Source organism: Microcaecilia unicolor, chromosome 10 (genome assembly GCF_901765095.1).
Source record: "Microcaecilia unicolor chromosome 10, aMicUni1.1, whole genome shotgun sequence".
Lineage (NCBI taxonomy): Eukaryota > Metazoa > Chordata > Amphibia > Gymnophiona > Siphonopidae > Microcaecilia > Microcaecilia unicolor.
In genome coordinates this window covers 188945064-188968988 of record NC_044040.1, presented here as the reverse complement: position 1 = coordinate 188968988, position 23925 = coordinate 188945064, and the positions used below count along the sequence as shown (strand labels likewise).

General features: G+C 45.0%; 1 protein-coding gene across 1 annotated transcript in view; it reads left to right on the top strand.

The window, feature by feature from the left end:
• Positions 1 to 322: 322 nt before the first annotated feature.
• The window catches only part of LOC115478369, a 112754-nt gene continuing 89151 nt past the window's right edge, over positions 323 to 23925 (top strand). The window contains exons 1-3 of the mRNA XM_030215670.1: positions 323 to 391; positions 17646 to 17677; positions 19601 to 19648. Coding sequence (XP_030071530.1) covers positions 348 to 391; positions 17646 to 17677; positions 19601 to 19648 — 124 coding nt within the window. The 5' untranslated portion in view covers positions 323 to 347. The remainder of the gene's footprint in view (positions 392 to 17645; positions 17678 to 19600; positions 19649 to 23925) is intronic.

Sequence of the window (23925 nt, the reverse complement as noted above, 5' to 3'; positions counted from 1 at the left end):
TATTTTTTACTGGACCAAGCAAAATACAATATATTATACCTACATATCTGACAGTATTACATTGTGAAACTCCATTATGCCTGCTGTCCCTGTTTCTAATTCAGATTGCGCGGCAGTTCCATCTTCTTAGGAAAGGGGGGGGGGTGGGGAAGCGACTCTTTCCGGCCGTCGGCGTCTAGTTTCTTTTATCTGCTTTTATAGGAGTACTAGGCGGGAAGGCGACAGCGCGCCATCACTGCTGAAAAAGCAGAAGTACACTTTCGTTTTCTGCAGCTTTCTTGTTTCTTCTCCCGGCTTGTTGTGTGAGCGAGAACAGAAGCATCACCTGCGGGAAAAGCAGCAGCAGAATGACGACGAGCAGCGACTGCCCTAGGCAAGGAAAGGAACTGAGGTGAGCGGCACGAGCGCAGGGTGGAATAAATGCGCCTCATAGGGTGAAGAGGGGGGCGCGCGATCATGGGTGGCACGGCCGTGAGGGGAGCGCGTGGGCGCTGCAGGGATGCAGACCTGCAAAAGTCGTGTAGGAGGAGACATGATGAGGTGAGCGCGCAGACGGCGATAGAAGAAAACCGCAATACTGGAAGGAGGGGCGCGTGGCCAGGTACAGTTTCTGCATATGTGGGGGGGTCCGTGCGCTGCACGGAGAAGGCAAGAAATGAGCGTGCGGAAGGGGGTGGATTAGAACCACAGTAGTGTTGTGTACTGCTAAGAGGAATGGCGCGCGCGCACGCACGCACGCGACCAGTGGCAGCTCCTCTTTAAGTGGCGATGAGGTGACTGCGCGCGGGCGGGAGGGAGCTTGTTCAGGTGCAGCTCCTATATTTAGAGTCCATGCATTGCACTGCAGTGAGAGGCGAGCCCGCGTGGACAGGGATAAAACTACCTGTCTGTCTCGTGCGTTGTGAAGAGGGGCGCGCGGCCGAGTCGTCACTGGGATTCACAAAAGACTAGAGAGGCGGTGAGGAGAGCGCACGAGTGCTGGAGGGATGCTGTCTGACCCGGCCATAAGAGCCAACTTTTCAAAATTATTGGGGGTGCTAAACCCAACAGAAATTAATGACCTCTACCTGGACACCTCCAAGGAGTCTGTTCAATAACGGGCGTGTACCCACAGAGCTAGGTAGCTCCTATGGACCTGTCAGAGAAGAGCAAGCACTGCACGGAAAGGGAGAGCGCAGCTGGGAAGACGAAGGAACTCGCTGCAATGTCCCGTGTACCGGTGGCCCAAACCCAGACGAAGAATCCCGCTTAATTTGAAGAGCATTTGCAGCGAATGCGAAGTAAATGCCACAGGACAGGAGCTACAATAGAATTGACAGCTGCTGTCCATTGTAACTATTTCGTCCTGGGTTATGGGAAAAGAAACGAGCAGCGTGGATTTGAGGCTAAGAGGACATCTCTAGGGAGTCACTGTGAGTGCTGAACGGACGCTACTTACTCTTAGGATCTTTCTCTCGCTTGCGGGACTGATTTATTAAGGGGTTTTCCCAGCTCAACTTCTGCGTCAGGTGTAAAGTTTAAACGAGTGGTTATTGAAAATTGGAGGAATTTAAAATGGGAATTGACCTGTGCTGTACAGGTGATTAAGAAATTTGCAAATGTTCAAAAAAGTAAGGCTTTGGTTTTATTGTCACATAATACTCTTATTAGAAACGAGAGAGTTTAGAAATGGTTATCAGTTGAGTTAGCTGGACAGCTGCCCTGAGCAATGAGAAAAATATTGCTCAGTAGCACTGGCTGGAAGATGCAGTGTTTCCAAATTGAGAGAACCCGGAGAAGTCCAATAAATACAAAGAGCTGTTCTTATCTTCCGATTTTGATCCAGCTGTGGAATCGGTTGGATTTGCAGGGTAGGCCATCATCTACCAGTCTTTCATCAAGTAATATGGAATGGAGGAATAGCCTAGTGGGCATGAGAACCTGGGATCAATTCCCACTTCAGCTGCTTGTGACTCTGGGCATTTAACCCTCCATTGCCCTAGGTACAAAATAAGTGCCTTGTATGTAATATGTAAACCACTTTGATTGTAACCACAGAAAGGCAGTATATCAAGTCCCATCCCCTTTCTCTACTATAACTTCTCAGTGTGTTTTTGTAAGTTTGTTTAGGAAGTTAAGTCAGCTCTGATTTCTGTTGATCCAGCTTGCAAGATTAAAGTATGTTTATGTGTATTATAAAAATTTAGTATACCGCCTGGCATGTACAGATCATGGTGGTTAACAATACAATAAAACAAATTTTTAAATAGAGAGGCAGCCAGTGGTAGGAAAAGGGAATATGGTACCCTTAAAATAATAATAATAATAATAAATATATTTTTTTTTTAATACCTGGGACCCACTTTTTCTTTAATGAAAAAGGGCACTCTCTTTAAGGAGTCATGCTGGCAAGATTTTCATCTTAGACACATGATGCTAAGAAATAAGAATGTATGATTGTAGGAAAATAGGGATTCTGTGTGCACAGTGACTTTGTGTATTTTGCCCTGGGATTTTCATTTTCCCTTAAGAATTCCCTCCTCCTTGCAAACTCTTACCTAGTGTTCTGCAGTTCCTGGCAGGTAAGACGTTTTCCTTTGTATTAGCCACTACTGAAAGTCAGGAAATCAGTGTCCCTGGTTTGGATTGATTCTGGCAGCACCAGTTCCAGAGAGACCTATTTTACAATTTAAGAGAAAGCCCAGTTCTGATTCAGAAACACAATTGATTAGATTTACATAAAGCTCTTGTGCTGCTTCTGAATAGTATGCAGTGGACAGATTGCTACTAAAACACTCTTTGCTTACAGGAGCAGCAGAACACTGTTTTGGCTAGAAAAAACAAACCAGACATTTTCTGTCCCTGTCCCCTATTTTCTAGTTGTTGATCCCTCCCTTGAGGTAGGGTGAATTCCCACAAGTCTCCAGCATCCACCTGTGTATATTATATGCAAATTTGGGTTATTATAATCAGTTCCTGGGCAGTTGTCTGTCATACTCAGCTATCAGGGAATTATGTTAGCATCTCTCAGAAAGGTTAGTCTTTCCCCCCCATCACCTTACACATTGCATCCCTGACTGCTACTTCCTCCTGCACGGGGGGGGGGGGGGGGGGGGGGTGTTCTAAAGTTCTCACCTTAAATGTAAGGGGATGCTTTGAGACTAACTCAGATCCATGTATGCCTATGTGTGGCTTTGTTTTGATTCTTGGTTTACAGGTGATTTTCATGAGTGGTTGTACATAGTACTATGCTACCAATTTATAAAAGGGTTTCTCAGCATCTGATTAGCAACTTAGAGTAGTTAAAATAAGTCAGTTAAGTTGCATGCATATCTTTGACTACTAAAGTATTAACTGGTTAATACTGAATATTAGTATGGTTGGTTAACATTTTAGGGGCTCTACAATGTTAGCATTCACCCTAGCCATAGGCCATTCACTTAAGGGAAGAGGGATAAGAGGACATTTTTCTAGCAGTTACTGGGGTACTTTTTGACATTTTGCACAGGACCAGCAGTATTCCCTTACCTTCTCATAAACCTTTGGCCAGAAGAATCATTGTCCCATGCACCCCCAAATGACCTGCCAGTGGGTGTGCATGAGCTAGGGTCAGCATGGTTCTCCTAAACACTTCGAGAATTAATAGTTATGCATGTTCCCCCTTTACTTTTTTATTGGCTACCCGATACAGGTTATTCTCCTTAATAAAGTATGGTTTGTTATTGGCCTCCCTCTCCCCTGGATCCCTTACTTTGTCCCAACACTCTCTCAGTGAGGGATCCTTTGCCTGCTCCTCAGGAAAACAGTGAAATCAATTCATAGCGTCCTCTCCCAAAGCTTCTACCTTACCTGGGGGAACTAACCCTTTCCATCTCTTTGCTCTTCTTTTTCCTATTGTTCCCCGGTTCTTTTAGCACAAGTGAAACACCTATAACTAGGGCGTGTCTCCTGGCATAAATGGCTGCTCACACTTTCCCACTTTACCCAACTCCCCAGGTGAAGGCCCTCCCTTCCTTGTTATAATCCCCAGCCTCCTCCCTATGGATTTTAGTTTTTTTTTTCTTTTCCTGCAAGGGATGTTTGGGATTTCTTGAGGGTGAGTACCTCCTGTTCAGCCTCCATATATTTCTCCACTAGCAAGATAGCCTCCTCAACGGATCCTGGTCCTTTCCCAGTAACCCAGGATTTTACAGGGGATGGTAAAATGGTCAGAAATTGTTCCAAGACTATGGTTTTAACCAAGTCGTGTGGGGATTTCTGGGCTGGTTCCAACCATTGAGAGGCTAAATCCATCAACTGCTGTACCACTGCCTGAGGTTGATCCCCTTTCTGAACGGTATGGGCCCTAAACCTTCTGCTTTCTGGTGTGAAGCCCAACCTATCCTGAATAGCTGCCTTCACTTCTCTATAATCCAAGGTCTGGGTGGTGTCTAAAGCCCTGTAGGCAGCTTGGTCCTCCCCTATTAAATAGGGTGCCAAAATGATTTCCTATTGGTCCAAAGGCCACTAGGCAGCCGTGACCACACACTCAAAAGTAGTCAAGAATGCTTTTGTGTCGTCCTCCATCCCATCTTAGTGAGAGGCAGCCCCCTAGGCCAGTCCCCCTAAGAGAACTCAACTGCTCCATCAAACTGCCTCACTTCAGAGTCCCGTTGGTTCTCTCAGTTCTGCAATTCCAAGCTTGTGTCTCTTAACAACTGTAGCAATGGTCATTTATTTTGTGCCTGCTGTTCAAGGGCCTTAAACAACCTTGTGTCTGCTGTTCAAGGGTCTTGAACAACCGGAGGTCCATTTCCTCTTGCTGGGCCTTCATTTGGTCCACAACCCATTTCATGAAGGCTTCTGCTGACGCCATCATCCTGAAAAAAAAATCAAACAAAAGCAATACAAAAAAAAATCAAACAAAAGTGCTGCTCCTCAAGCTCCAGGTGTACCTCCCCTTAAGTGCTAGGCTTCCATCCAAACCCTCTATAGAACCCCTATATTTTATCTTTGACCTGTAACCTCCAGGTATTCTTATCAATGGCACAAGTGAGTTTGGACTATTGGTTAGTGTGTGTGGTCCTGCCAATCCCACCACTTATCAGGCTCTGTCCACCAGAAAATATAAACTAAGTTTCCAAAACCAAAGCACCATCTCTCTTAAAGGTGTGGATTAAATGTTCAAAACCAAGGTAAGGACTCTAATTAAAGGGTCTGAATCTTTGAGTCTTTCTTGTTTTTAAAAAAGCCGCCAACAATATTATATATATATATATATACTTCCTCTCACACAGGGTTCTAAAGTTCTCACAGCGTCCCCTTATATTTGACGCTGTGAGACTAACTCAGATCCATGTAGTGACTCTATGTAATTTTCTTCTAGTCTAATTGTTGGCCTGGAGGTTCTTTTAATGATTGGGTACCTATGGTATGATACTACCACTTTGTACAAAAAAGTTTTGTAGTATTTGACTAGTTATATAGATTAGTCAAAATAGGTTAGTTAAATAACTGGCTTATCTTTGACTACTAAAGTATTAACTGGTTAATATTGAATATTAGTATAACCAGCTAACATTTTAACAGCTAAACTAAACCCGGGTATTCTATACCAGTCACTGGATATAACCCAGCATTGAACATCAGGGTTTAACACCAGGGATGGATAGCAAATACGCTACCCACCTCTGGCTGAATAGCAGGCCTGAAATATCAAATCTGAATGGTAGTGAGTTCCAGACCAAGCAGTCCAGGGACTATCCATCAAATATTTATAAAAGAGAGGCAGCACAACGTATTCTTACAGTGAACCATGATACATTATGCCTAATAAAGTGAAGACAAGAACATAACATATTATTATTAGTCTGTATAAAGGTTTGGTTAAATGAGGCATATACGTCCACCACACATCTGATCTTTTGGTCCAAGGAGAAATAACTTTAATAACTTGCCCTTGTGCATAGAAACATTGCCAGATCTCAGCTTTTTAATAGTATGTTATAGTGTTCAGATCACTTTAGGTATAAATACATAAGGCCAGATGAGAGTGGTCAAACTCAAACATAATTATTTTTCAATTATATCATATTCATGGTGATATGGACATATGTTTAAACCTTATGTAAATAAAGTAGAAGGTATCTGTTCAGTGGTGTAGGCCACAGATGGGCCTGGGTGGGCTAGGGCTCATCCACTTTGGACTGAGGCCCACCCAAAATTGGGACACTTTTGCTGTGGCTGGTGGGGATCTCCAGACCTTGCCAGCTGAAGATTATTATTTTTATTAATTACATTTGTACCCCGCGCTTTCCCACACATAGCAGGTTCAATGCGGCTTACATAGTAAATAGAATTACAAAGTCTTGAAGGAGAATGTTACAAGTTGTAGTAAACATAGTAGTGGTGGGGTTTTAAGGATATGTAAATTGAGCATGGAGAGGTAAACAAAGATAGGATGAGCAAAAGGAGAAGAGATTGGGAGGGGTAAGGAGTAGGAAGGATGGAGAGGAAGAGAACGATTCCAAATGTCAGCCAGCAGCCCTTGCCTTGAGCTGACACTGAGACCGGCCCTTCTGCACATGCTCAGTTTTCATACATGCCAAAGCACTGAGCATGCACGGCCTGCCGGCAACAGCATCAGTTTGAGGCATGTGCTGCCGGCTGCGGTTTGGAAGAGTGCTGGCTGCTCGAGGAGGAGGAAATCTTCAGCTGGCAGGGTTTGGGGATCCCCACCAGCTCAAGTATTTAATATTTGGGGTTTGTGGGCAGAGAGGGGTGGAGAGAGGAGCAAACTGGAGGGGAACTGGGAGGGGGGGGGGGAGTGAAGTCCATTGGTCATCTGGTTACACCCCTGTATCTGTTCATTTTTTGTGGTTGAAAAGCCAAGAGGCTTTTCAAGCGTTATGTAGGTCTGAAGTGTGTCACAGTATATTGGAAGGGGTTCAAAACATTACTGCATTGTCATCACATGTGGAATTTTCCATAAAAAAAAAATAAATGAATGAAAATAAAAAGCAAGCTGAGGCATTTGGGGTCCTTTTACAAGCGTGCAGGGAAAAATGGCCTTAGTGTGTCCTTACATGGGTCTTTCCCACACACTATGGCCATTTCTTCTCGCAGCAGGGAAATGGTCAATTTCTGATTTCCAGCACTAATGGCCACATGCTAATGTTGCCATTACTGCATGGCCATTAAAGAAGATGAGCGTTTCAGCCCTTACCGCCACCCATTTTATAGGCGTTAAGGGCTCATTTGCTAATCACATGCTAATCAAACAGCACGTCGACATTGCTGATGCGCTAACTGATTAGCTTAAAAACGCCCACTCTCCACATCTCAGACACGCTCCCTCCATGAAAAAAAATAAATGTGCACGTGCAGTGTGCAAAATTGCCGTGAAACACCTCAGTGTGTCCTGCAGTAAATCCTTTCAAGCTGTGGTAAGCGCACGCTAGTGGCTTACTGCAGCTTAGTAAAAGGACCCTTTGGTTAGCAATAGTATAAAAATTAGTTTATAGCACATCAAAAGTAAATGTCAGAATCACAGGAATGGAGTGCCTAAGTCGTTTTGAGGGTAGTTTTTGTAACTGAGGGCACACTTAAATAGTATCTAATCTAATCTAATGTAATGTAATTTGCAATTTATAGACCGCATTTGTCCCAGCAAGAGGTTCTAGGTGGTTAACAAAATAAGATAACGCAATACAAAAATGAGGAATTACAAAATGATGTAAAACATTAAAATACAACCTAAAATTTATCAAACAAAATTTTTTAAGTTTTTTGCCAGTGAATTTGCAAAACAAAAGTGTGTGCCTACTTCCATTTTCATTTGTATTATTTTTATTAGTTTCAATAAAACATCCATCCAAATTCATTACAAAATAGAATGTAACTTCCATTCCACAAGATGAACTATATGATAACAAACATATAACTAATAAAAATGAATTAATTCGAATTAAGTATACAGCAGATATATAAAAATGGAAGTTGTGTAAAAAATAGGTAATAACTTGGAGGAGAAAACGAAGGACAGAGGGTAAAATTAAGAAAGGGAAGAAAGGGGAAAAAGGGATCATAATATTGTGCTCAGATGGCTAACTAGTGGGGTGTGAGTCCAAATATTGCTGCAATGTTAACCTACTTCCATTTTAAAAATTACCTCATAGAATGTATGTGCTTAGTTTTACGTTTTGGTATATACAAATTGTTTTTGTGCATATTCTTAAAAGCATTTGCATAAATGCAGACTTCTCCCCAACTTTGCTCCTGAGAATGCATCTTCTCAGGTCAGATAAAGTTAACACATGTACAGGTTTTATGCATGTCATCTTACATGTATATCAGATGCAAACTTTTATAAACACTCATTTCCTGCATAAAACATTACTTTTGTGCAGTAGTGGCTTTTAAAATTGCCTTCTTTGTCCTTAACATGCTTTCATCAGTTGGTATTTGCTGTTCCACCAGCACCTAATGGACAAATAATCCTAAAATATGTAATTTTATACCTAATGGCCTGGTGGTCTTTACAAGCCAATAGTGTGAAATACTGCATCTACATCTTCTTTTTTAGGAGTTTCAGAAAACATCATTATGAGAACCAGTGGCATACCAAGGGGGGGGGGCGGTGGGGGCGGTCTGCCCCAGGTGCAAGCTACTGGGGGTGGGGGTGCCGCGGCGCGCGCCTGTGGGCTCCGACTTCGCTAACTTTGCTCGTTCGCTGCAGCTCCCTCTGCCCCGGGGGGTGTCATTTCACTGGGGGGGGGGGAGGTGTCATTTCACAGGCGGGGGGGGGGGCGCATCGGCGATCCACCCCGGGTGCCATCCAGGCTGGGAACGCCACTGATGAGAACCTTGAACAAAACCATTCAAATTACCAATCAGTGAGCCATGATAAGAAGCAAAATTGAGGACAAAGAAAAACATAACTAATAAGGTTAATGATTAGTCCATAATCTGTAGAAAGACCTCAGTAAAATTAAGAACCTACAATAAGGTATTTAATCATTGACCATAACCCCTGTCTGATAATGCTGTCACAAAATGTTATCATCAGTGCCAGAACTGATGATTGCATCTAGGAAAAATTACTTGCATTTTGAAATTTGTGTATATATTACTGGGGTACCGTAGGCCAAAAGCTTAAGTCTCCTGGCACATCACCAGAAACATTTGTCCTTTTTTCCTGTGCCACTTCAGCACGATCTGGAAAACACCTAGATTGATTGACCCATGAAAAGAACTTGGCCTTTGTAAAACAAAAATGTTTAACCACACTCAGATCTTGTTCAGATAAAAGTGAAACCTACAAAGTGGCCGAGTTGTGTTTTTCCTGTGCTGGTCTTTGCACAAGACTAGTTAAATCAGGACTATCAATGCATAGCTGAGCGCCATCATGTGGCATTCTGGTCATTTACTTTGTCTACCTCCTGGTAGAAAATGAGTTTATTTATATCATCAGCAGCTGTGTTTAATACATCCATCAAGTATTTCTTGAATGGATTTCATAGTGACATAATCTCCAGTTTGGGAGAGTTTAGGAGGCACACATTTGGGTATCTGAATTGATTCTCCTGGTCACTCCCCCAAATCCTATATAGGTCACCCAAAGTTGGATGCCCAAATTTGGGCATGTATCCCAGTTGTCACATAAACTAACCAGTCAGTTAGGTGCTAACAACCAATTATTTGAAAAATCTAATTTATTTTTATTATTTTATTTTAAAATTTTTTTTATTTATACCCATTTAAATTTTTACAAGCGATAAAACAACTTGCTGGAAATACAGAGAAAGTAATATGTAGGAATTATTTCAGTCAGGTAATTCTATTCTGTTCCTTAGACCACTAAATAGGGAGAGTGAAACAAGATAAGGAGATCAATTAAACAGTAAACAGACAAAAGAAAACCGTGGTATTAACCTGATTATCCCCAGATATTACTCGTCTAATTCATTATTCCACATTGATCATCTGGTTGGCTTCTTCAAGGCCAATACGGTGTATAGTCAAATCATTTCATTGAAAAACATACTTATTGTCCAATATTAGTTAGAAATAATACATCTGATTACATTCTTTCTCTTTTAAAAACCAGAAGTTATTTAACAATACATATACTCAAGTCTCTAATTCAAATCCCACTGATTAAAGTAATCTCAGTTTTCACAGGCTTCACTCCTTTTAAAGTAATAATTTGAGGAAATATTTCTGAGGAAAACTTTAGGAGTCATACCCGGAACTCTGGGAAAAACAATAATCTCGATATTAATCATCTATAATAATATTCATTTTATTATTCAAAATCTCTGGTCTATTATCATTTTAAAATCATAACCACTTCTTGCTCATGTAGAATCATTTGTTATATCAATTTTTTACTCTCAAAGAATTCAGTTGAATTGTCCATGTAACTCTAATAAAATTATATCTGAAACAAAATTATTTACTGCCACCGTTAGGTCCCAAAGCACCTTCCAGATGATATTCAATGTAACCTCCACGGGAGCCAAAAACTCCAAGTTGATTTCTCATAGGTGTTTAGGAGTGGTTCCGCCGATTCGGGTTCTGCTGTAAACGTCCTCCGTTTCAGCATATACCTCTAACTCACTCCTCCACTCCTTTGGGCATGGTGGTTGAATAATTCGGGAGCGATGGAGTTTTTTCCAGGTCCAAGAGCATCGACGCTCCTTCGCCGGCGCTAATCAAAGGACTCGCCAACCCTTTCATTTGTGGGCAGTTCGTCGTGCAGCGGTCCTGCACTTGCTGCTCAGGGGATAAAACGCTGGCCATCAGCGGCTGACTGCCGGTTGTCCCCTTCCTCTCAGTTAAGGTAACTGCAATTGCAGAGAGGAAATTTACGTAAAGAAGATAAAACTTCTGAGGGCAGCTGGGCCGTTGGGCATATGAACTTCAGGTCACCATCTTACCACTCTCCCAGTTTGGGACACTCTTTGTCTGCTTTCTCCTCAGAGGCCTGTCTGATATGGGTAAGCCTTCAGCATAGCCCTCTAAGTCATTGAAACACACAAGCCCCTCCACCAAAATCTAATTTAAAAGACCGTAGATTTATTGTACAGCGCTGCGTAACCCTAGTAGCGCTCTAGAAATGTTAAGTAGTAGTAGTAATTGTGTGGGGACTCAATACACAGTAATTCAAGTTTAATATCCCAAACACTCATCAGTAAAATACTCTTTGTTGAAAAATAACTTATCCACAGTCAACGTTTATCACATCCAAAGCTACGTTGCAAAATCAATTCACATTTGTATGAATTTTTCTAAAGGGGATCATCAGAGTATCCTGCGGCACGCACCATGTGGGAACTATGTCCCTTTGTGATAATGGTGTGGTGCAATCAAGGATAATGGATCTATGACAGTTTGCACCACACCATTATCACAAAGGGACGTAGTTCCCACATGGTGTGTGCCGCAGGATACTCTGATGATCCCCTTTAGAAAAATTCATACAAATTTGAATTGATTTTGCAACGTAGCTTTGGATGTGATAAACGTTGACTGTGGATAAGTTATTTTTCAACAAAGAGCATTTTACTAATGAGTGTTTGGGATATTAAACTTGAACCACCAATTATTGGCATTAATTGGAGTTAATTGGCACAATTGGCAGTAATTAGGAGTTACATACACATCTGCCCAATGCCCTATACTATGACATGCTGTGGTAGCCCGATGGTACTTCCTGTTTAGTGAGCGGTAAGCCCGCATTGGGCTTACCGCCATTTTATAAAAGGGGCCCTTTGAGACATGTCAATGGTTTTGTAATATATGAATTTGTAATTGCTTATGTTTCTTCTACTGTGGTTATGGCTATTTTTGTAAGTTTATTATGTGTGCTTAACACAATGTACAATACTAAAGTAACAAATAGCGATTAAAAAAAAACAACAATGCTTATGAAAGCTGACATTTTTTATGTTAGAGACACTGGCAGCAATTCTATAACTGGTGCACTTTTTAGGCATCCTGATGCTGCACAGTGAGAGTCTGTTCTATAACAGCATTTAGGTTCCCAGATTCCATGAAAGACTCCAGAGGAAATTTGAGTCTCGTGAGGATAGGAGGTAGTGTTCTATTGTGGATTAAAAACTGGTTAAAAGATAGAAAACGGAGAGTAGGGTTAAATGGTCATTATTCTCAATGGAGAAGGTTAGATAGTGGGGTTCCCCAAAGGTCTTTGCTGGGACCGCTGGTTTTTTTAACATATTTATAAATGATCTAGAGATGGGAGTAACTAGTGAGGTAATTAAGGGCACCTTTTACTAAGCCGCATAGTCGCCTATGCGCGCCCAGAGCATGTCAAATTGGGGTTACCGCCCGGTTACCGTGTGGCCCTTGCGGTAATTTCAGTTTTGGGGTGCGTCCGCTATGCGTGTCTGAAAAACATTTTTTTATTTTCTGGCGTGCGTAGCGGATGCGCGCTAAGTGGCATCTGATGCACATAGGTCATTACCACCCAAATTCTTTACTGCTAGGTCTATGGCTGGCGGTGAGGTCTCAGACCCAAAATGGACGCGTGGCAATTTTGATTTTGCCACATGTCCATTTTTGGAAAAAAAAGCCTTTTTTACAGGTGTGCTGAAAAATGGATTGGCGCACGCCCAAAACTCTCGCCTACACTACTGCAAACCATTTTTCAGCATTCCTTTGTAAATGGACCCCTAAATTTGCTTATGACACAAAAGTTATTCAAAGTTGTTAAATTGCAAGAGGATTGTGAAAATTACAAGAGGACTTTATGAGACTGGGAGACTGGGCATCCAAATGGCAGATGATGTTTAATTTGAGCAAGATGCATTTGGGAAAGAGGAACACGAACTATAGTTCTGTGATGCAAAGTTCCACATTAGGAGTCACAGACCAGGAAAGGGATGTAGGTGTCATTGTTGATACGTTGAAGCCCTCTGCTCAGTGTGTGTGGTGGCGGCTAAGAAAGCAAATAGAATGTTAGGTATTATTAGGAAAGGAATAGAAAACAAAAATGAGGATGTTATAATGCCTTTGTATTGGGTCCATGGAGCGACCGCACCTCGAATACTGTGTCCAATTCTAGTCACCGCATCTCAAAAAAGATATAGTGGAATTAGAAAAGGTACAGAGAAGGGTGACGAAAATGATAAAGGCTAAAGCGGTTAGGGCTCTTTATCTTGGTGAAAAGACGGCTGAGGAGATACAATAGAGGTCTATAAAATGAGTGGAGTAGAATGGGTAGACGTGAATCGCTTGTTTACGCTTTCCAAAAATACTAGGGGGCATGCAATGAAGCTACAAAGCAGTAAATTTAAAACAAAATCGGAGAAAATATTTCTTCGCTCAATGTGTGATTTAAACTCTGCGGTTCTGTGCCAGAGAATACAGTAAAAGCAGTTAGGTTAGCGGGGTTTAAAAAAAGATTTCGATAGCTTCCTAAAAGTCCATAAGCCATTAAAATGGACTTGGGGAAAATCCACTGCTTATTTCTAGGATGCCTGTCAAATATATGTGGCTCCTCTCTACTTATACTGTTTGTACTTACAATTTCACTAGAAGTAGAGAATATGTTCAGAGTAATGCTCGCCTTTATGGTAATCGTTTTGTTAACTAGTAATGAAGGGGGAGTCTCATATATCCACCACAGCTGATTCCACTTCACCTTTACGGTGAGTCTTAGCTTGTGTGTGTCTTTTTAATCATAGACTCGCACTCCTCCTCCTCTCTATAATTACTGTATTTCTAAATTTTGCTAGTGTCGTTATCTCACTTTACAGTGATAAGCAGCATAAAATGTGTTGTTCTGTTTTTGAGATCTTGTCAGGTTCTTGTAACCTGAATTGACCACTGTTGGAAACATGATGCTGGGCTTGATGGACCTTCGGTCTGTCCCAGTATAGCAACACTTATGTTCTTATTATAGAATACTAGTATAATCCGGCATTGATGCACCTAACATTTATGCACCTGAGGTCACATCAACTGTAGAGCTGGCATAACTGCGATTGTGTAAATGTGCCTAGGGGGTGCATCATGAATAGTATTCTATAACTTGTGTGCGTGAGTGGAAATTCTACCCTTGACACTCCAATGCTGTATCCTGTAAATGGCCCCTTGCATTTATGTGCTATCCCTTTCATTCTATATCAGTTATATGACAGTAATATAACAGTTTGAAATCAGTTTATTTATTTATTTAGATTTTGCTCACACCGTTTTCAGTAGTAGCTCAAGGTGAGTTACATTCAGTTACACTGGATATTTCTCTGTCCCAGGAGGGCTCACAATCAAAGTTTGTACTTGAGGCAACGGAGGGTTAAGTGACTAAGCAGCAGCAGGATTTGAACCGACCACCTCAGGATTGCAAGACTGGTGCTCTAACCACTAGGCCACTTCAAATACAAGGCCAAAGCTGCAGTGGTGGCGAGTAGCAAGTGGGAGCAAACACAATATTTTTCTCTCTCTTCCCTGACCCTCTTCTTGCGCTGTCTAAAATTTATGTGTTTATTTTATTTGAATTTTGCTCATGCCTTTTTCAGTAGTAGTTCAAACTGAGTTATATTCAGGTAGAGTGGGTATTTTCCTGGCCCTGGAGGGCTCACAATCTAAGTTTGTACCTGAGGCAATGGAGGGTTAAGTGACTTGTCCAAGGTCACAAGGAGCAGCAGTGGGATTAGAGCCATCCTGGCATCTCTTTCTCTCTCACTTCCCCTCCCCTTCCCCCACATCCTGGCATCTTTTTCTCTCTTTCTCCTCCTCTGCACCATCCTGACTTCTCTTCCTCTCACCTCTCCCTGACACTTTCTCCAATTGCCCAGCCAGCAGTGAGATTTGAACCACTAGGCCACTCCTCCTGGTGCCTGGGAAAAAGCCCTGGCCATCCCATCCTAGTTCCTGCTTGAAAAGATATCTCTATATAAAACGCACCTCCAACGTTCTAATGAAGCCTCACTTACTCAACATTCTAAAAGTGAAGGGGGTGAGATCGCTTTGTGTCTGCCCCGCCCACGCGTCAAACGTGATGACGTCGAGGGCGGAGCAATGACACTCAACCAATCGCATCGCTCGGCAGCGAAGCGTCAGGGAAGGAGGCGGCGCTCCCGACGTCTAGCCTTCCCTTCGCTGTGTTCCGCCTTCTGACGTCAAGGATGACGTCAAAAGAAGGTGGAACACAGCGAAGGGAAACCTAGACGTCGGGAGCACCGCCTCCTTCCCTGACGCTTCACTGCCGGAACCGCCACGGAGGTAAATTTAAAAAGAATAAAAAAAACAAACACGGATGTTGGGGGGAGAGAAGAGGGTGGCCAGTAAAGTAGAACAATGGGAGCGGGAGGCCAGGGGAGAAACGACAGCATGGATGCGAAGGGGGGGGGAGAAGAGGGCGGGCCAGGCTGGGACATGGGAGAGAGAGGAACATGGATGCGAGGGGGGGTCATGGAAGGGAGAGAGGGGACTTGCTGGAAAAGGATGAATGGAGGCGGCAGGGGATAGAGGAGCATGGATGGCCATGGATTGGGAGGGCAGGACTCAGGGAGAGAGGGGAATTGCTGGATAGGGATGAATCGAAGGGACAGATGGGCATGGATGGATATGGATTGCAGGGCAGGCCTCAGGGAGAGAGGGGAATTGCTGGATAGGGATGAATGGAGGGGCCAGGTGACAGAGGAGCATGGATGGGCATGGATTGGAAGGGCAGGACTCAGGGAGAGGGGAATTGCTGGATAGGGATGAATGGAGGGGACAGATGGGCATGGATGCATATGGATTGCAGGGCAGGCCTCAGGGAGAGAGGGGAATTGCTGGATAGGGATGAATGGAGGGGCCAGGTGACAGAGGAGCATGGATGGGCATGGATTGGAAGGGCAGGACTCAGGGAGAGGGGAATTGCTGGATAGGGATGAATGGAGGGGACATATGGGCATGGATGGATATGGATTGCAGGGCAGGCCTCAAGGAGAGAGGGGAATTGCTGGATAGGGATGAATGGAGGGGGCAGGTGACAGAGGAACATGGATGGGCATGGATTGGGAGGGCAGGCCTCAGGGAGAGAGAGAAATTGCTGGAAACGGATGAATGGAGGGGGCAGGGGACAGAGGAGCATGGATGGGCATGGATTGGGAGGGCAGAGCTCAGGGAGAGAGGGGAATTGCTGGATAGGGATGAATGGAGGGGACACATGGGCATGGATGGATATGGATTGCAGGGCAGGCCTCAGGGAGAGAGGGAAATTCCTGGATAGGGATGAATGGAGAGGACAGGTGACAGAGGAGCATGGATGGGCATGGATTGGGAGGGCAGGGCTCAGGGAGAGAGGGAAATTGCTGGAAAAGGATGAATGGAGTTGGCAGGGGACAGATGGGCATGGATTGGGAGGGCAGGGCTCACACTCTCTCTCTCATATACAATGTCTTTCTGACTCTCACTCTCACACACTCTATCTCACACTGTATCACATTCACTCTCTATGTGCCACACAGTCACTCACACACTCGCTTGGTCTCATACACTCACTCTCACAGAGAATCTGTGTCTCACACACACTCTCTCTCTCGCCCACACACACACACTCTCTCTCACACTGTGTCTCACATACACACTTGCACACACTCTCATTCTCACACACACACTCTCTCACAAACACACTCACACCCAGACTCACTCTCTCTCTCACACACTCACACTTTCACTCTGACTCTCAAACAGTCACTCTCACATACACTCTCCCAAACATACACACTCCGAGGAAAACCTTGCTAGCGCCCGTTTCATTTGTGTCAGAAACGGGCCTTTTTTTACTAGTTTTTAGATAATAGATATGTGATAGATTAACTGCAGTGGCGTAGCAGGGGGGGCTGCCACCCGGGGCGTGGCGGTTCGCCGTTGCACCCCCCCCGGGTGCAGCACGATGACATCCCCCCCCTCGGCGCATCGACACCCCCCCACCCCGACCAGCTCCCGCACCCTACCTTTAAAAACAATATCGGAATACGAGGCGAGGCGCAGCGCCTCGCGCCTGCCCTGCACGTAAAAGAAATGTGGACCGTCGGGCCTTCCCTCGCTCTATCTGTCCCGCCCTCCGCTGACGCAACTTCCTATTTCTGCAAGGGCGGGACAGATAGAGCGAGGGAAGGCCCGACGGTCCACATTTCTTTTATGTGCAGGGCAGGCGCGAGGCGCTGCGCCTCGCCTCGGATTCCGATATTCTTTTTAAAGGTAGGGTGTGGGAGCTGGTCGGGGTGGGGGGGTGTCGATGCACCGAGGGGGGGGAGCTGGCAGGGAGCACCCACCCTGAGCTGACACCCGGGGCAGACCGCCCCTCCCGCCCCCCCCTTGCTACGCCACTGATTAACTGCCTCAGAATTTCAGTCATTCTGCTTGCTGTCTGCTATTATGACATTTCTTTTTTTCCCACTTTGACTAGTGAGTTGCCATGTTTTGATTGTATCTCAGATGTGAGAGTCTGCCTTCATACATTCAGGTGTCTCTTGTCCTGTTTTTAAACATCATGCCATGTTGTTTTTGAATCTCACATCTATTATTAACAGTAATTGGAGCAATTGTTGTTTAAGAGCATTATCTCATCCCGGGGTTCATGTTTAAGATGAATTTCCAGATGAATGCAGTAGGGAAAGAAAGCAGAAAGCTCTGGGCTGTATTCAAAGTTTGGATATATTATCTTTCAGTGGAGAAGATGCCAGCTGCTTGGAACAAAAAGGTAATTCAGTATCTACTATGGGGGGATGTTTTCTCACTAACAGTAATGAAATAGGATGTGTACTGCATGTTTGTGACCCAGTATAGCTCCAACAGTTATCACAGAGTTGTGCTGATAGCATGTGTTAATTTTTGCAGCAACCAAGTGGTAAGACCAGGACTCACTGCAATTTAGTAAACAGGACCCTTAGGGGCCCCTTTACTAAAGCTTAGCATGCATGAACAGAATTAGCGCACTCAGGGGCCCTTTTACTAAGCGGCATAAGTATCTATGCGCGCCAAAATAGAGTAACCGCCCGACTACCACGTGGCTCTTGCGGTAATTTCATTTTTGGCCCGCGTCTGATACGCATCTGAAAAATATTTTTTTCATTTTCAGGTGCGCGTAACGGATGGCCGCCAAGTGGCATTTGGCGCATGTAGGTCATTACCGCCCGGTTACCGCGTGAGTCTTTACCGCTAGGTCAATACCTGGCGGTAAGGTCTCAGACCCAAAATGGAAGCACGGTAATTTTCATTTTGCCGCACGTCCATTTTTGTCAAAAAGTTTTACAAAAAGGCCTTTTTTTTTTTTTTACAGGCGCGCTAAAAAAAAATGGATTGGCAAGTGTCCAAAACCCGCACCTACACTACCGTAAGCCATTTATCAGTGCGCCTTTGTAAAAGGACCCCTAAAGGCCCCTTTTACCAAACGACGGCAAACGGTGGCCCATGGTGGTGTCAGTGCACGGGATTGCCGTACATCGAGGCCACCTTCTACCTCTGCTGGTGAGTTTTTTTGTGTTAAAGGAGCAGTGAATGGCTGTGTGGTAATTTAAAAATTGTTGAGCGGCCATTTACTACTGGAGCCCTTACCGCCTCCTATTTAGGAGAGAGTGAGGGTTGTAGCGCTAACCTGGTGGTAACAGGGTTTAAAAAAAATTCCTAGCGCTGGAAATAGCGCGCGCCACAAGCCAATTTCCTGCATGGAAACCTAGTGGTAGCCCTACCACCGGGTAGTAAAAGGCAGGGACGTAGCCAGACTTCGGTGGGAGGGGGGTCCAGAGCCTGAGGTGAGGGGGCACATTTTAGCCCCCCCCCCGCCGCCATTGCCGACACCCCCCGCCGCCGCCAGCATGACCACCAACTTTGACCCCCCCCCTGCCGACGACCCTCTCGACCCCACCTGCTGTCGCCGTCGCCTACCTTTCCTGGTGGGGGACCCCAACCCCGCCAGCTGAAGTCTTCTTTTCTCGTTTAGTTTCTGAGTCTGACGTCCTGCACGTACAACGTGCAGGACGTCAGACTCACAGAAACAGAACGAAGCCTTGCGATCTGCAGGGCTTCGTTCTGTTTGTGTGAGTCTGACATCAGGACGTCAGACTCAGAAACCAAACGAGGGAAGAAGACTTCGGCTGGCGGGGGTTGGGGTCCCCCGCCAGCAAAGGTAGCAGACGGCGACGGCAGGTTGGTGGCGGGAGGGGGGTTGAGAGGGTCGTCGGCAGGGGGTCCAGGGCTAAATCTACGGGGGCCCAGGCCCCTATGGCCCCATAGTAGCTACGCCTCTGGTAAAAGGGCCCCTAAATCCTAAGAAGCCCATTCTATACCTACAGGCATCTTAGCATTTAGCACATGCAAATTCTGTTAGTGCGCTACGCTTTAGTAAAATGGCCCCTTAATGACTTACTAGCAGTAATATTGTTAGATGCAATTATCTTTTTGATGATAGGACTCTCACTTAAAAAAAAACAAAAAACAAAAATCTGATCTTCATCTTAATTCCTTCATGAGAATGCAGTACAGAATGTGAAACATGCATTTAAAAAGATCTTGTGCCATAAGAGTAAATGTTTACTAAATATATTTTGTATGCAGTCTAAATTAGATATTGGAACCCCAGCAGATTCAAGTGATTTTATACTGTCTTCCTGTTTTATCTGTTTAGAAAATAGTTCTTCAGAATTTGACGATACTAAGGAAGAATGCCAATGTGGTAAGTAATATTGGGGTAATTCTATAAAGAAGGCGTTAAAGTTTGCATGAAAAATATGTGTATAAAGCAGTAGCATAGCCACAGGTGGGCTTGGGTTATGGCTCAGGCCCACCCAACAGTAGCACATGTTTAGTGGTAACTGGTGGGAATCCCAAGCTCCGCAAGCTGAAGATTTCCCCCTGATGGTAACAAAAACGCTACTCTCCACGTCACCGGCACCTGCGCATGCTCAGTTTTCAGTGCATTCCTGCTGCCAAGGTGGAAAGAAGCGTTTTCCCACCAGCTGAGATTTTTTTTTTTTTTTTTGAGGGGGGAAGAACACTTGGTGCCCACCCAATTCTTGCCTAGGCCCACCCAAAATCTGCTGTCTGGCTACACCCCTGGTATAAAGCCAAGTTACTCATCTGTAGCAGGTGTTCTCTGAGGACAGTTTATCATGAACTCTAGCAGCTCTAACACCCAAATAGGAGCATTGACTCCATCGCTTCCTCCAGCGATGTGCTCTTGACCAGCCAATCGTCCAGATAAGAAAACACGTAGGCTTCCGCTAGGTACTTGAGGAACACCTTGGGAGCTGAAGCGAAGCCAAATGGTAGAACTCGGAACTGGTAGTGGTATTTCCCTATTTGAAATCTGAGATACTTCCTGTGACTTGGAAGTATCGAAATGTGGGTATAGGCATCCCTTAAGTCCAGAGAGCATAGCCAGTCTTTTTCATGGATCATGGGAGGAAGGGTGCTCAGGGAAATCATCCTGAACCTTTCTTTGACCAAGAATTTGTTCAGGGCTTTTAGTTTAGGATGGAACGAAATCCTCCTGTTATCTTGGACACAAGGAAGTACCTGGAATAGAATCCCTTCCCTTCTTCCCCGGGTGGCATGGGTTGGATCACCTTGGTCTGTAGAAGGGCGGAGATTTCCTCTACAAGTACCTGTGCCGAGAGCTGATGTAAGATGCTCTCGGTGGGTAATTTGGTGGTGTCTGACGCCAATGTAGTGCATAACCGAGACGGACTATTTGAAGAACCCATGGGTCCGAGGTTATAAGGCGCCACATTTGATATAAAAAACTCAGCCTCCCCCCCTATTGGTAGGCCATCCGGGAAGGTTACTTGTACTGCGGCTATGCTCTCCTGGAGCCAGTCAAAAGTTACTCTCCTAATTTGATTGGGGAGCTTGTTGGGACTTCTGTGTCAGGACTGATGAGGCCAAGAATGGTGGACTGGGGGTTCTGGGCAGAGCAGAAAGGTGGCGGAAACCTATGCCTTTGAGAGTAGTAGGGTCTCCGTCTGAGCACACTTGTAAACCTCCTAGAAGAAGAGGCTGCAGCTGGAGGCTGCTGAGACAGAGACTAGATGGTATCAGCATGTTTCATGATGAGATCAGTGACCTCCTCCACTTTGTCCCTAAAAAGATTGTCTCCTTGGCGAGGTACATCCACCCAATGGCATAAGCAGACCCAGTTTCCCAGTATTTTGGATGGGCCCAGAGCTAACTTTGATGGGCCCTTCCACGGCACAGCACTCCATAGCCCCCCCTCGAGATATAAAAGAAAGTATAGATTTTTTCTCCTACCCCACATCAACAACTCCTCCTCTGCAGTGTGCTGGCATCTGCCCGCCTGTTGCTGAACCCGTCCCTCCCTGGTGTGCCTTACAGGCATCCCCGGCACCTGCAGTGATTCAATTATTGGTGCCTGTGCCGGCCCTGCAGGCTTCCATCGGCAAGGTCCTGCCAGACAGGAAAAGATGAAAGCGAGGGCGAGACCCGGCCAGTGGAAGCCTGCAGGGCCAGCGCAGGCAGCAATAATTAAACCATTGCAGGTGACAGGGATGCCTGTAAGGTACACTAGGAAGGGATGGGGTTCAGCGATGCGTGGGCAGATGCCGTGATGCCACCTACCCTCCTCTCTTCCTTCCCGTTCACATTCATTGATTTGATTTGAATTACTTTATTTATTTTTTGTCTATTAGATTGTAAGCTCTTTGAGCAGGGACTGTCTTTCTTCTATGTTTGTGCAGTGCTGCGTACGCCTTGTAGCGCTATAGAAATGCTAAATAGTAGTAGTAGTAGTAGTAGAGATGTTGATGTGGGGTGCCGCCACTGGGTGGGCCTGAGCCAAGAATGGGTGGGCCTGTGCCCACCCAGACCCATCCGTAGCTATGCCACTGCATCTACCAACCTCTCCTGAATGGCTGGTTCCATGTCAGAGATGCAGCCATAAGAGTATGTACATCCCTATACCCTCGAAGAGCACCGAGCTGCAGTCCTACCCTCAGACTCCGGGGAAGCTTCCTCCTCTGACATCGAGAGTGGTGTTGGCTGGGCCGATGTCAATGTTGATACCCTTCTACTACTACTACTACTACAAATCATTTTTCTTCGAGGCACTGATGTCGAAGTTCTCTTCACAGGCATGGATGGAGCCTAAGGAAGAATGTGGGGCTGATCTGCAGTTGGCGCAAGTGCCCTCGATGCCTGAGCGAATTGCAGCTGCAGTACCTGCACCAGCTCCTCCCTGATTATGGCTTGGTACTACTCATCAAAGGAAGGCATCGGCAAAGGCAGGCATAGCCACAGGTGGGCCAGGGCCCACCCACTTAGGTCTCAGGCCCACCCAACAGAAGCACATGTTTAAAAGTAGCTGGTGGGGATCCCAAGTTCGGCCAGCTGAAGACTTCCCCCTGATGGTAACGAAAACGCTACTCTCCACGATACTGGCTCCTGCGCATGCTCAGTTTTCAGCGCATGCCTACTGCAGACTGCCAAGGTGGAAAGAAGTGTTTTCCCACCAGCTGAGATATTTTTTGGGTGGTGGTTGGGGTGGGGGGGGGGGGGGGGAGAACACTTGGTGCGTACTGGCACCTCTTCCAAAGAGGCAGAGCGCTCCTCCTGATGCTGGTGCTTCTTGGGTACTGGCAAGGCCGATACCCCAGAGCTCTCTGCATGTGTGTGAAAGAGGACCAATGCATGCTTCTTTGGCTTCCCCCAATGCTCAGCATTGTGGTTCTTTAGTGCCGATGAGGACGACGTCGACCCTGTATGCCCTTGGTGCGCATGGCCATTAATTGAAAAAATAGAAGATGACCATTTTACTGCTGCAGTAAAAATGGCCGTAGTGTGCGGGAAAGACCCAAGTAAGGGTGCACAATGGCCTCTTTTAACCACAGCTTAGTGAAAGGATCCCCCCTGAAGACTTCGTTTCTTACTGGTTAAATTTTAGCTATGGTCCCAGGCCACCTTAAACCATACTGTTAACTTTGACTGTTTAGTGACTGAAGTGGACAAAGTTACTATACTATGTTAGTATTTGTTATCCACCTTATTACCATTGTCTTCAAAGCGGATTACAGTTTAGAAATATACAAAAGTTATCATTTAAGTGGCCAAAATTATTTGAAAAAATACAATGGTGTGACTGGTACAGCTGCTCACCTCATAAATGCATCTGAATATATATTTTTCTTGTATGTTGTGTTTTTATTTGTTACATTTGTACCCTGCATTTTTCCCACTCATGGCAGGCTCAATGTGGCTTACATGGGGCAATGGAGGGTTAAGTGACTTGCCAAGAGTCACAAGGAGCTGCCTGTGCCTGAAGTGGGAATCAAACTCAGTTCCCCAGGACCAAAGTCCACCACCCTAACCACTAGGCCACTCCTCCACTCATTTTGTTAATGATCTGTACCTTGAGGTTTCTTTTTTGTGAAAAGGCAGCTAAAAAGAATAAGGGGTCAGTATTCAAAAGCACTTATCTGGGGTAACAGCACCTGCTAACTGGATAAGAGGTGCTGATTGTGATATTCAGAGACACTGTTTGGATAACATCTCTGAAAATCCTTACAGGTCTGAAACTTATCTGGATGATGACGATATTCCTTCTGGCATCCAGATAATTTAGGACAGACAGTAGTCTGTCCTAAGTTATCTGAATGTTTTGCAGATAGTAGAATGAATATTGCCATTATGCGGATAAGCTCTGATGCTGACCACCTTATCTGGATATTCAGTGCCAGCCACTGTTTAGATAGCGGTGCTCAATATCCAGATATTTTTTGACTGCTGCAACCAGCATTTAAAAAAAATGCTGACCCTACGCCCACAGTTCGGGAGACAATTAAGAGAATTATTAGAAGGAGATGCTGCGGGGCAAATTTCAGTGTCCTGGTTTTATGGCAAATTGGGTAGGCTCTCAATGGAGCGGGATTTGACAGAGGTAGCAAATAGTTGGAGTATAGAGTCGGGCAAAGACATTTCTGCACAACTGATATCATCAGC